Consider the following 14,691-nt stretch of genomic DNA (forward strand, 5'->3'; position numbering starts at 1 on the left):
CAAATTTCGCAATTATTGAAGATGATGAATTTATGGCATTTTATATCGAAATGAAGTCTTAGGAGGCAAGGAAAGTACGTTTGATCCGAACTGCATGGCCGCGTTTCAATCTGGATAGACTCTCCGATGCACAAAGCTACGACAAATTCAGGTTCGAAAAGGATGAGATTCGTCACCTCGTCCAGGTTCTTCGAATCCCTCCTGTAGTTGTTTGCCAAAACCGATGCGTTATCACTTTACATACTACTTCAGGTGCCTTACCGCAATAGAATCCCACAAATTCGTCATTTTTCTTCTTGAACCACTGTGAACAGACGCCGAGAAAAACAGGCCTCATTCACGGAATCCAGAGAGGGAACGGGCAAAGCTACTCATCAATCGATGACGTCATACGCAAAACGCGATCGTTCTCGATCGATTTCTCGGCGGAACGGCGTAGCGAAAGGTACATCACACGAGGACTCGACGCAATTTGACCGCAATTTGAAACCACGACCAGAAAGATGCAATTATCAGCGCTGCAAGGTCGATCGTATCAACTTTAGGTCTTGAACTGGCAAATATACAAGTGCTTTGCGTCACAGTCAATGGTCTGTAAAGCCAAGGTACCACCGCTGAGAGTGACGCAGTCTGTAGCGCCCGACCCTAGTAATGGATAGCCTTGATCCCATTGTCCTGAGCCCAATTTAGTTGAGGTCTTCCTCCACAACCAGGTATTGGTGGTGGCGTTCCTCCCGGCGTCCACATGATATTCGTAGTCTGCAATTGGAAGTTAAATTAGGTATAACCATTAGGAAAAACAATGGTGACATGACTGATTGCTCAAGGCTCTAAATCTGGGCTCTCAGTGCTAGTGGCCCAAGAAAAACTTTCGAAATGCATCATTCGGTTTTGGTGCAGCAAAGCATAAAATAACAAAGTCGTGACGCGCTCGTCTTCGCAATTGCTCTCGGTGGAAACCTAAGCAAATCCCCGAATCGCCAAGGTTGATTCCTATCTCATTGTTTTACCTCCTGATAACGAAGTCAAACAATCGGATAGGCGTTCACGAGGACGTTTCGGGGGCTTTGCGAAAACTCTCTTTTGTCATCTCCATTCGGGTAACCACTAAAAGCGTCCTTACTTGAGTATGAGGGGTAGGCCGCGACTGTATCCAACATTTGGCGTCAGCTGCTTATAGTTGGCGCATTGGCTAAAAATCCTCCTTGGGCAAGGCACTTGCTAGCAGCTTCCGTGGCCTTCACTCTGGGGCTCCCCACCACCATCATGTCAATCTGAAAGGTTGCATAACTTGTCATTTCTGCGCCTAAATAGTCACGGTGAGCCCGATTTATAAGTTATCAGTTACCAATCGTAGATGGCACCACGAATCGTATCAGCCCCAATTGCTCTTCCCTGATTAAGGTTATCTCTAGACTTAAGTATCAGAAAAATTGTTATTTTCTAAAAGATGCCTGAATATGTTACTTATTGAACATGTATACACTTCCTGTCAGTTACCGGTAAATTGGGTATCTATCTTATTCATCGGAGACCATTTAAACCGACACCATCGCTAACCCCTTCAAATAATACACTCTAAAGAAAATGACTAACCTTAGCCGCATAAAGACGACAACCTCCCTTTTTCTGTTGTGTTCCTAACTTTAATACGGCAGCAGTCCATAGTTGACAGCTTACGCTATCACCATTGATATCAGATGTAGGTATACCAGTTACACTGACTGCTTTGCAAGACGCCTGATTCGAGCAGCGAAATGCACAGATACCACTCGTCCCCGTCGTCGTATTTACTAACGGATGTAATATGGTCGGACAGCCCTCTTTAATAAACATGTAATTTTGATTTGAAGTCGAGAAATGTATCCTCACAACAATAAAAAAGAACTGGATTACGGCAATACTCAGATTCATTTTCGGCACGCGCTCGAAACGAAGCAGGAATATACTCTGTTCGTACCGACCCTCGGGCAGACCGCTCTTTGAGAGGTGTTGGTTCGGGAAGCTTCCGTGAATAACGAAGTTGTATCCCCGTATCACCGCACGATTATATAGCGTGTCATCTTTCATTTTATTTCGATTTGATCCACAAACAAATTGATTTTATTAAGTGCAGCATTCTATATTATTTAACGTGTATACATTTTATTTTTAATGAATACTTTATAAGACACTAGATAAATTAAAAACATGTGTACAACTTATAAAACATAGCAATGCATAAAACACAAGGAAAAAATGTAGCACATCATAACAATAAAATTGATGTCTAAAAGGAGGAACACAATGGTGACAACCCACCTATAAAAGTGCCTACTAAAAAGAAAAGGCGAAGTCCGGGAGAGTGACCAAAAAAAGTTACCACTGGACAAATAAAAAGTGGATTCAACGACCATTTAATTCTGTTTATATGCAACCTTCATTTCAGTTCATGTTTAGACACTCTAAGTTGTCGCAATCGGATCAAACAAATCAGATGATTGCCAACCTCTCCCTTCGACTCCATGACTATGATATTTGGGGAAATATGCACTATAGACTGGGCTCCAAGGCGAAGTTTGGAGCCGTTACCCTCCGTTAAATATTGACGGTGAAGATGAAGATAAAGTATCGATTACATTAGATCCTCAGTTTGTCAATGGGTACATTGATCTCAAAGCAACATATCATCACACCGTCCGCAGTCCCGGAGCAATATTCTTGCCATGCATTACATGTAAAAAGGAATTTCATCGGCTACCCTGAAATATTGAACTAAATCTAAAATCAACCTTCATGTCAGTCATGAAACTACACTGCCGACAGTGTGTAAAGTTTTCCGAAAGAATCTCATCAGTTTCCTCATTAACTTCGTCATCAACACTTAAAAGTACCCGCGAAATAATTGTATTAATTGATCAAGAACGAAGTACATCAGTAAGGCTTCTCTCTTGATGATTCTCGCGCTCAGCTTTCTTTGATGTAACGGCTCTGATGAAGAAATCAATTTACTCGTTCAATCGGATGGCTATTGACTTTTTTGGCACACTTGACATTTACATAAAGCCACTGGTGGATAAGGCGCAATTCAGATTCACACGCGGGATGACTCGAACCCAAAAAGAATTTCTACTCTTCTTCATATATTTAAAAAAGATGGTTGCTACATGTAGCTGTTGCATTACTGAAGTACATGTAAATACAGGTTGAAAAGAAGCACCACGGAGTACAAAGAACATGTTGCAAGTTGCCGGCGCTTAAGCTATAGCAGCACCATATCAATGTGTCTTCCTTGAACACAAAACTGGTCACAGCTACATGTAGTTAGCCGACAAAAACCGAACTGAAATCAAGACGACTGTGCGTTTAGTTCGAACGTCAGCTCGGAGTGATTGAATGGAATATATTGTTGTACTGTTGATACTGTTGCTAGTCTAACCTGGAGGAAACGAACCCCATATACGACAATAATTGATAGCCTATCACGGCAAAAAGTGATAGACTATATGAAGTAGTGTGTGATAAACCTGTCATTCACCCTAGTCACCATGTTTGTTTATCTTATGTATAATATTGATGGCTGAATGAATTTGTTAATGACGTTTTATGATGAATATACATGGTACATGGGAGAGGAATAGGCATGCCGATTTATCTGCTTTGTGCGTCAGTATACATGTAAACGTATCGAGGGATACTGACGCACAACGCCGATTAAGATAGATTGGCTATCCCTGATCTTCATGCTTTAAGTCTATTTCTGTTAATGTATAGCTCAGATGAGAATGTCAGGCCATAAACCAAACGGCTCATCTATATACTCTTGCCGGATCCTGAAGGATTTCTGTGCAAATAGTATCCCAAGTGGTTGGTTCCTGACGTCCTTACCCGGAGACCAGCTATTCCTGACCATCATGCTCAAAATACAAACCATATTGGAATTAGCATCATAGGTATGACGATAACATGATGAGAACTGCAACTTTGATCATTGCTCTCCTCCCGCAGATAGATATAAGCGTCTGTGTCCTCGGGTATATCACGGATCATCTTCATGTATTAGCTTCACAAAGGAAAACCCCTTTGAATACATTTTCTTCGCAACTGACGGTAAAGTCAATGGGATTAATATCGCGATGGGATACAATCCTCGTACATTGATGTGAAAAAAGCTTTATTTTCATCACTTTGCTTATTTGCAACTGCTCGAAGGCACAGCTTCGGTATTTCGTTTCGGTGAGACTCTTGGTTGGGTATAAAAGGTGCGGAAAATAGATTCTTGGTCGATTACGCTTGAGATGTTTTCGAGTGAAAATTAATACCTCAGTGTTGTTGGTTCTCAACGGCACCTGACACAGCTCGGGGAGAGCTGTCATTTTGTTCAAAGACCTCGGCTACCCGATTTTGCCTTCATTTTAGCTCCACCCTGGCGATGTTTGGTGAGACAACTGTAATCGCGGCGTTCGATATCAATTCCTTAATCAACAAATTATTATTTTATTATAAAACAGTGTTTAAATATTTGCAGTTATAATTGGTGCTGTTCGCATGCAGCAAACTATTAAAGGGTCTTCATCGATTCCGTATCGACTTATTCTGATGTTCAGCTATAAATACCGCGAACACTTAGTAAAGGATTTCTGTCAGATTTTTTTTTTCCTTAACATCCATTAAGAGCTAGCGGTGAATTCATTTTGTTCAGTCAGTTCTCGCCGGTAATGACATAATTATACTTAAGTAACTTTAGAAGAAATTATTCATAAAACGAAATACTACTTTGATATTGCAAATTTCATTTATCCGTTTCTTTGGCGAGTAATCCATTTCGTTACAGCTCAAATAGAACAGAATTCTACGATCGCCTCCGACGCCAAATAAGAATGGAGACTTTAAATTGATGTGTCACATCATTTCAGATCGTAGTCTTCTCTTCGGAAGTGTATCAAGAGAAACATGCTTCAACTACGTTGGTGTTTCCATTTCGAATCACCAGTAACCATGTTACAAACCAATGGGTATCAATGCGCTCACGGAAGCGCCGATCAGTTTTGAACGCGGTGGACGATCCTCCCTGGATCAATACATTGAATCGACTGTGCGTCAGTGAGCCACTTTATCAGTGCTTCAGCATCTATTTTTGATTGCCGATGCTTTACAGACTAACTGAGCAGTGTCAATGATGTATCGCCAAACGGCTGCTGCAATAGGAAATGTGCAACGATTGCCGGATGTATCAGAGTTACTGTAACTGGTTATAGCCTATCTTTTATTCTTATCTGCGGAAATCACCAGCAACTAATGTCACAAAAGCACTGGGTTTCAATGCACTCACGCAAGCGCCGATCAGTTTTGTTAGGGAAGGACAATCCTCCCCTGATCAATATATCGACCGAACAGTTTGCGTCACTATGCCAGTTTATCAGTGCTCGCGCATCTATTTTTGATGGCTTGATACTTTATAGACTAAGGGCGGATTCTTTTTGTTGTCGCCAAAAGGTGACTACAATAGGAAATGTACAACCACGTTGGCCGAATGAAATCGAAGAAACTGTAGAACTGAAGCTAAAACAATGTGATTGCCTTGGTTTATCATGTCGGTGAAACACTAACCCGGTGTAGAAGTTTAAAATGTCCTAGGATAAAATGTCCGGGAACAAAGGATTCTATTATGCGCTTCAATCTCTGAGCTATTGACTGTCAGGGTCTCTATAGAACCATATTGCAGAATACAATAGGGCCGGACAATTTTTCCAGGGGGGACACTTTTTACTTTTACACCGGTTCTCCATGAAAGGAACGTCGTGTCGTATCATATTGTTCGACAACAGCTGGTTCCGGTGCATGGCTATAATGACCAATGACCTGGGATGAAAGGAGTTACAGCATACAAGGGATTATTCTTTTTCGCAGAATTCCCCCTTCATATAGGCGGCGAGACATATCTGATTAAGAGCTCAGCCTGGTTTAAATCTCAATTCGGTTCTATGCCCCTCAGACTGTTCCTCATTTTGCATTTTGTTGGTTTCCTAATCGAGCTGTTGTGACTTCCACTATGAACGCGCGCATTGCCAAGACCGACATGTAATAAACAGTTTAAATTTAATATCCTATTCACCCCACAAGATTTATTTAGATTGAAAATTGAAAAAATTTCATTAATTTACGATGCGATGTATGCCCCGGAGGGACGTCTTTTTAAATAAAGAATTTTAAAAATATCGCCTCCACTGGTTTTTATGACTTCAGAAATGATAAATTGACATGCGCAAAATTGATACGTCGCAATTCAAGATGGTTTGAATAAGCTGGAGAGGATCGGGTGATGCTACTGTAAGACGCTGAGAGTCATTCAACAAATTGTGACAGCCCAGCCCAGTGCTAAATATAATTAACGCCGATGTCTGCCTCTGAATGAGGAGTCATATTGTGGCCTCTTAGCTTATTTTTAACGACCCCAAAGGACAATCCGACAATCATGTAATAAGCTTGATACGCAGTTACGTTCATGGATCTCATCGAGCTGTCTTTGTTTAAAGAATTGACCTTTTTATCGTGGATTCTTGATATCAAAGTTCTTTTCTATCATTTCCTAAAAACCAATAGACTTAATCGACTTATGCAGTCCCGGCATTCATTACCACCACTTTACCCTGTGCGTGCCGGGACTGTCAACCTGGCGTGATCAAGAAGGCCACTATTCCACCCACAACCCTTCGGAGAGATGCCGCTATGCCCTATGCCCTTTGGCATTATCAAATATGGCCAATGATAGAGTTTCCATCGGTCCATCAGTCTTATTGAACGCAATGAGAAAGGACAGAAGCCCTTGGGCAGACTCGGTGTGCAGCCGTGGATGCTACCGCCTACGCTCCGAAACTCAATTGCGATATTTACCATGGGTGGGAATATAGAGAGCCAAGATAATGTTCTGGAATTCTCAAATTCAATTTCGATGTCCATCTGGCAGCGTGTGGTTGATAACAACTGGGGATATACCAGTGGTATCAAGCATATTCTTGGTCATATTGAGCTCTGTTATAGTAAAAGAGTAACATGTGAGAAGATTAGATTCATCCGAATCAGGTTTGAGTACCCATGGTCTCCAGCAATGTTTTCAAACCATGCCAAAGCATTCGTGTATGAGACCTCGCCAATCCGCAAATGATCCCTCATGGTCCATATCTAGTTTTCCGTATCGTTTAGAGGGAAATTCTTATTCTAGATACATTTGTTGTTAACTCCGGCTAATTACACCATTTCCTCTGTAAGTTCGCCAAGAATTCGTAACGAGTCGGGTACTATAGCCTTTCCTGATAAACTATCCCCATCAGTGGTAACTTTTGTATTTCCGATCGCGTTGCGACTGGGTTACTTAGCTAAACGACTTGTGAATCTGAATGAAAATGAATAAAGAGCTCTTTCGCTGATGTTACAGACAATGATCGACGGCATGACCACCGTGTCCTGGTACTATTCTGCAGAGTGCCGGTCTATAAATGAATCTCGAGTTGTCGTATACGCAAAGTACTACACCCTTGACCCCATGGTTGGTCCAAGGCTTTGGCATCGCCAGAACCACATTCTGCTGCTTCTTTTAATGCCGGTAAAAGTAAGAATATGATATTGTCCCCAAACTACACTATACTACGGTGGCTGGAAAAGGACATCACATGATTTATTTTTTAACATGAACATTTTTTTTTCAGGAAATATCTCGATCGATGGACTCAATCGCAAGCGTCCCCAAACGAGAACCACATTCCAATAATGATCGAAAACGTATCACATGGATATAATCAAAATCGATTTGGCCATAACATGCATTTTCTATACATGACCATATTATTAGGCCAGATAGATAGATTTGGAGGAAATGGGAATGGCTTGTAGATCGTGACATCCGAATGAGGTATATCATGCTCAGTATCAACAGCCAAACATACTGTCCACGACCAGTGATGTTTGCGGTCAGAGAGATGGATTGGCAATAAGTGGAGTGTAAATCATTGCTCCATGTGGATCAATATTCAAGAAGTTCTGCTATACTTGCAATGATAGCCCATGTGAACACAGTCATGACAGACTGAAGCAGCTTCAGTCTTCAGCCAATTTGACCTATGCTAGGCTAAGGTACCAAATGTACATCAAGGGTTAAACTAGCACGTAACTAATGCAGCCTCAGTCTTTAACAGGTTGAGCTATACTTGCGTGCATAACAGCCGATGTGTCCTTAACCATGATTAATGCAGCCGCAGTCTTCAGCAAGTTGAGCTATGCTTGCGGGCACGACAGTCCATATGTCCTCAACCATTATTAAGACAGCCTCAGTCTTCAGCAGTTTGAGCATAGCTCACCCTGCTGAATGAAGACTGATCAGTCTTCAGCAGTATGAGCTATGCTTGCGTGAACAACCAACCCATGTGTCCTCAACCAAGCAACTTGAGTCTTCAGTTGGTTGGGCTGTGTGCTTGCCTACCAGCTGAAGAGTGGCCTCAACCATGGTAAATGCAATCTCACTTGAAGCCAGTACTTGCCTTTACAGCTCAAGCATGCTCATTCGTGATTAAAGGCACCCTAAGACTTGACATTTATGGAGAACCCTCATGTTCCCTCCACGTAGAATTCATTGTCCTCTTCACGTCTCAGCGCTAACGAAATTGAACCCAGAAGCAAATATAGGAAGCTAATAACCCAAGATGAGATTGGAACATAGAATCAATTAACGTTTAACGTCAGAGCCGAGTGTGTACACGACAAGTTGCTGGTCGTAGGGGGATCATGAGGTGAACAGAGAGTGTGGAATGCATCAAAGCCTCAGTTCTCTCGATAATTAGTGCGATTAGTTGTGAAGCAGTTTCGCGAGGAATGATGAAGATTCCGGGATGAGGTTTTCAACGTCATCATCCCATCCACCTCCAGTGCTGTACTGGCAAGAGAACACTCCGATATGTCTAAGATGTAATGGTTTGTTCTTTTCATAGATCGTCTGAAATACAGAGAACCATTAACAAAACGCCTACTGAGCTTTTTCCGCCAATATACACTGACAAATGGCAAAGGTCACCATGAATGTAGAGCCTGTACGTTGTCTTGGCTACTGGTGTCTCTGCAGCCCTTGATATAATTTGTACCTTCTGTTTCCTATCCTAGTCTCTAAGCGACTAAACCAGGTATACCAGCTATGATGTCCGATACAAAACATTTGGCGCCTATTTAGGTCTCACCGGCACACCATCAGCTATCGAATTCAATACTAAAACCAGGCGACACTTGCACCTCAATGTCTCAGGGCCACAAGGACTTAGCTATCACAGCCAAAGGGTCTCACCAATGATATCCAATACAAAGCCCAGGCAGGTTCTGTTTTGTTGTCTGAAGCGACGAAAGCCGATGAAAGTATCCAAAGTATCCATCCTTTGCCCGCGGTTCAATCAGCTCGAGAAAGGATAGTAATTACCTGAGCATTACCAAGATAGTCGAGGATCAATAATGAGGAGCAGGGTGATGATGAGATTGCCACGCTGTCGCTGATTATGACTATAATATAGCTAGTTGGTGATGTTGTTGACAATGGTTTCAAGCTTTTGAGTAGTTAGATTGGAACGCTCTTCCATGGTGATCACTATCACTGAATTGTTATCGCTTTTAATTGGCATGATTGCGTAGGGCTAAACAAGATGACTTATGTAGGGCTTGTCAGATAGTTAGGAAAGGTCTTGACGCGTTCACGTTCTGGTATTTGCTCATCATTGATCCGACAGGAAATCTTGTCAGGGGTAGAAACAAACGGTCCGATGGTAGTTAACCGAGGACAACGGACTGCTTCTCCAAATTTCAAAGATCCAACAACAGGGTTTTGTTAACTGCCATACTGTTGTTGGGGTTAGATTTCCGCTACAAGTTTGCATCGTGGTAAGCCGCAAGAGACTTCCGCTGGAGACTCTTTCAGGCGATAATCATACAACCACATTCATCCCGCACTAAATGAATTACCTCTATGTCACATGACCACTTCGTCATCGCTACATCAACCTAAACGAAAAGCAATTTCCTCATCAAGTTATCTTGACTGATACAACTCCTGTGCGACAAAGAGGTGGAAATTTCGACGAATTTATCGCGGTATTTCTTAGACTGGCGTTCGCTTCAAACAACCTGTTGAATAAGATCGATAAGAGTTTGATGATATTACTCGAGTGATGAATACAAGGTCGCACATTGTGGAAAAAAGTTGAATTAAGATAAATGTAGCGCAAGGCCGAGTTTATTAGAAGATTTTATAGCCCGTGTGACGGGGATAGTAGTCCTAGGGCTGATAGTCCGTGTAACAATAGCCCGCATTGCTAAATGTTTTGGTTAGGGTTAGCGGTACAATAGATCATGCTGCTTAATTGGTCAAATACAATGCTACCGGACTATGACTCCAGGAGGACTATATCCGCTGTCACAGGTATGATGGAATCATAGATCCAGCAGGACATGAAGTCCGGGGAATAATGAGCAAAGTGAAATGTTGATCCTCAAGTTTACTTTTCCAATGTTGCCATCAACAGAAGATAGGTTATCTTTTCCTGCGGTTTCCTTGTGAGCTATTTGGTTTCCGATATGTCATGAACATGTATAAGTTTAACCTTTCCATTTCGAGGGATTACAGAGGAAGCCGTGTTGTCTACCAACATGACGAAGACAGTGCAAATATCATGTCAATTATCGCCTTTGAGCTTCACTCAGCCAAGCATCCGATTGACTGACATCGCCATCTTTGCAATAACACCTAAACTATAAGATCAGTGTCGTCCTCATATCAGGGTGTCCTGAAATATTAAAAGCTTTCGTCATACTATCATTACCAATTTTTAGAAGTAAATTGTATATATACATGTATAGAGGTCATCATCAATCTGTCTAACGCACTGTATAAAGTGACACATATTTAGGAGACAAACACAGATTCATGGGGAGTTGTGACACTCCGTTACCTCTGGTCTGGCGTTCGGGGAGCACGATATAATCGAACTGGAATACCAGTTCTTATGGTCAAGTCAGTGGGAGAGAGCAAAATAAAAAATAACTTATTTGGTAATTCTAAATGTCCAACACTCCGTTTACCCTCATTCCTTATCTCTTTGCAGACGATTCTCGTGGGAGATAGTGGTGTCGGTAAAACTTCATTACTCGTCCAGTTCGACCAGGGCAAATTTCACAGCGGTTCATTCTCGGCGACAGTAGGAATCGGGTTCACGGTAAGGCAATAAACAGTTATCACACACAGTTATTTTCCAGGTAGAAGTTGGCACGTTCGCTTTAATGACTGGGTACTTCACCGCAAATCTCATATTGACTTCCAAGACAGTGATTGTACGCCTCTGGCATGTTATGGAATGTAAAGACCAAAAGTCGTACAAAACAATAAAATCAGGTTGAAACGAATAGTGAGCACCATTCGAAAATGTGCAACAAAGAACAGATAGGAGCATGATCTGTCCACAACCCAGGTACCTAGGTTTTTTTAATTGTTTGTTTGCCGCGCTTGTCCACCATAAAAAACCTCTGTTGTTCAACGGTTAGAAAGCTGGACTTTCGATCTCGTGGTCACGGGTTCGACTCCACATGTATCCACAACATTGTTTTTCTCTTCATTTACTTTTCGTTATTCATTCATGTACATATAGTATTATCAGTGGTATCATTATCATTATTATCAATATGAATATGATACGAGTAATCGGCAAATCAATTCATTCATAAGGCGCTGGTGTTTGTGGTGACAATAGTTGCGTAACATCTGTCAACTAACGCCATTCGGACACTCACTGACGTCAATCACGCAGTCGATGACGCATGGCATTCACAACATTGCTAACCAACTGGAAGAGTTAAACCGCATGTGAGATAACCCGCTGAACGAGTGAAAAGGACACGAAAATTATCAGTAAAATCCTAGAGTACTAATTATTCTAAGGTAAAATCATTGCTAGTTTAAATACCAGGAAAATCATGCCAGGTTTTTAAACTCTTCCAGCTGGTTAGCACAACCGACCGATTGCCTCTGCCAGCCGGTTATCATATCAATCAACAGGTGCTTGTTATGCCAATCAAGTACAGATGGCGCTGGCATCAATGTGGCGTGTTGATCAACACAAGCAAGTTTCCTCGCTTTTTTAGTTGTGTTTCGACGATGGTTTGGTAGTGTCATGTCTGGGATCGTGGATAACCCGAGCAAGGAAAAAGTCTTCCAAATGAACAACTTACCGCCGCCCAATGGGCCTAACGGTTTAGCCCGACCGCCATCAAGTCCGACAGAGTTTTATGATGTAGCATGCAAGGTGGGTTGGGCATTCTTGTGTGTACATTCTGTAGTGTATTGTTATGTACATTTAATTATCACAATATGGTATTTCAATATCAATTCATGAGTAGTGTTATGGGCATGTCAACTAGCTAAAGCATTGTTGGATGGTGTGTCATGCTGTATGGGAAGTTAACTTGTTGTCAGTCTTGCTGAGTATATCTGATTATCTAACTTAAGACCATCATGAAGACTGTGAATTGCAGTAGTAAGGTAAAAAACTGAAATCATTTATAGGCCCTGGGCCATAATAGGCCTACTTATGTATGTCACGTAAGCCTGGAATTCCAGCCCTTTTCGAGGCCGCCCATAGGCTCTCTGCACAGCCGAGCGTAGCGTAGCGTAGCGTAGCGTAGCGTGTCGAGCGTATTTCAATACTTAAGAACTTCGGTCCCGAATATGCCGAGGGTACAGTTTGCGCATAACTGACCAATCAGCTAATAGAGCCAGCAAATGACGTTGCGCACCTGATTATGCATGATTTATGTCATTTGCTGGCTATGTTAGCTGATGGGTCTCAGCAAATCTATCTATCTATCTATGTATCACATTTATATAGCGCCCTTATCAGTCCTATATTGGGCCGTTCAAAGGCGCTTAACAAAAACAGAGTCTCTATAAGAAGTACCGTATAGTCTTTGACAGCAATAAACAATTCTAATGTTCGTAATGTTGTTGAAAAAGGTGGGTCTTGAGGAAAAAGGTCTTGAGGAGTGTCTTAAAAGTTAAAACTGTACCATTCGCATATCTGGGATTGAAGTTTTTAAGTGACGTACATGATGTATGGGCTACACCACTATTAGGCTCCAATGCCTTGGAGCACACCATTTAAATGATGACAATACGTTATTTTGTTCAGCTCAAATGGCCCATTCATTATCCAACATTATCCCAATTCCGTATTCAAAGTATACCTCACACATTATATAAACAGCCAGGCACACAATGTAATGCGCAGTGAAAATTTGATTGTGATTCCTGAATATTTCTGAAATCATGGGCAAATTTAAAAGGCGCTACACCAGCTGAATAATACCAAACCAGTCTTTAAAACATATTTATTAGATTACACTTGATACATAGTACCAGGGCTGAAGCTTATAGCATCATTATTAACCCTGTTTAGGTTCAAACATCACAAGTTGAATTTCCAAGAAGGTTCAAGGTTTATCGATGTAATCTTATCGTTAATAATTGCTTAATACAAGACCTGGCAACTAACTACCTAATTTTGTGTGATGGGTCACATTTTGGTCCAAACCTGGTGCTTCCATTCCATAAACTTGACCATTGGTATCAGGATCCGTCCACCTAACATACCGTACTACTACTAGGAACCAGTGTACCCAAAGTATCGAAACTAGTAATCCACTCAATTTCCATCAGCCAGTATTAGTTAAGGTCATTCATTATTTTCGAGGAAAAAGTATGAAATTACTCTTAGTCTTAGCTAGTTTTAGGTTCAGGTTAGTTGAATTAGTTGTGACAGTTTAAATTCATTGGCTGATATGAATAGTCTGGTAAATGCTTTTACTTCCATTTTGTACAGAAAGGTGTAGTGTAAATGTACATCGAGTTTTAGATAAAAGCATTTGCTCGTCTTTATTCATATCACCCATTTACTCTAAACTAGTTTGAGTAGTTTCCTCATGTTGTACCTGAACGCTCCGTCCACCTTGCATTCTCCATCACATGTGCTGGTTTTTCTAGGTGATGCTGATCGGCGACAGTGGGGTCGGCAAGACTTGCTTACTCGTCCGATTTAAAGATGGTGCTTTTCTCTCCGGCAGCTTTATATCGACCGTCGGTATTGATTTTAGGGTGAGTGATAAAAGATATTTCTGTAAGACTCCAGATTGAGGACAACCCAGTTTGATTTCTCCCCTTCTTTTGTGCTCTTTGTATCGAGAGGGGGAATGGCGTACTACCGGTCACAACGTCCCACTGTAAAAAGTCCCCGTCCCATTGTAAAAAGCACATCTCTGTCAGATGGTGCAACAGTACAATTTGCGAGTGGAGATTGTGAAATTGTCCCAGAGGCAGAATTCTAACCGCAAAATCAGTTCAGTCAAGTTGGTGCTTTGAGCAATGACAGGGAAGCGAGGGTGTCACAACTGGACATCTCCTTCTTAGTCTAGTCGCAGATATGAAGCTAAAAGACTTACAAGTGGGGACTTCTCTTTTTTTAAAGGAATCGATGCCGTCATTCTGATCAACTACAACTGTCTCTTCACACGCATAAAGTAGTTGTGGTAATATTTTGTCATTAGCACCTCTGAAGGTTGCCGTGACAACGCCTGACAACATCACACCAAAAATATGACAGGTTTCCGTGATATAAATTGATTTTATTGCAACCCTGT

The 14,691-nt window shown here is 41.6% G+C and overlaps 1 protein-coding gene across 4 annotated transcripts in view; it reads left to right on the forward strand.

The window, feature by feature from the left end:
- Positions 1 to 14,691, forward strand: part of LOC135486323 (ras-related protein Rab-37-like) — a 59,101-nt gene that overhangs the window by 15,766 nt on the left and 28,644 nt on the right. For 2 of the 4 annotated variants that reach the window (XM_064769031.1, XM_064769040.1), the window contains exons 1-2: positions 12,110 to 12,305; positions 14,039 to 14,149. In XM_064769031.1, coding sequence (XP_064625101.1) covers positions 12,174 to 12,305; positions 14,039 to 14,149 — 243 coding nt within the window. In that variant the 5' untranslated portion in view covers positions 12,110 to 12,173. Of the gene's footprint in view, positions 1 to 11,111; positions 11,223 to 12,109; positions 12,306 to 14,038; positions 14,150 to 14,691 lie in introns of those variants that run through there. The other 2 variants (XM_064769047.1, XM_064769056.1) reach the window with 1 other exon arrangement.

This window comes from Lineus longissimus, chromosome 1 (genome assembly GCF_910592395.1).
Source record: "Lineus longissimus chromosome 1, tnLinLong1.2, whole genome shotgun sequence".
NCBI lineage: Eukaryota > Metazoa > Nemertea > Pilidiophora > Heteronemertea > Lineidae > Lineus > Lineus longissimus.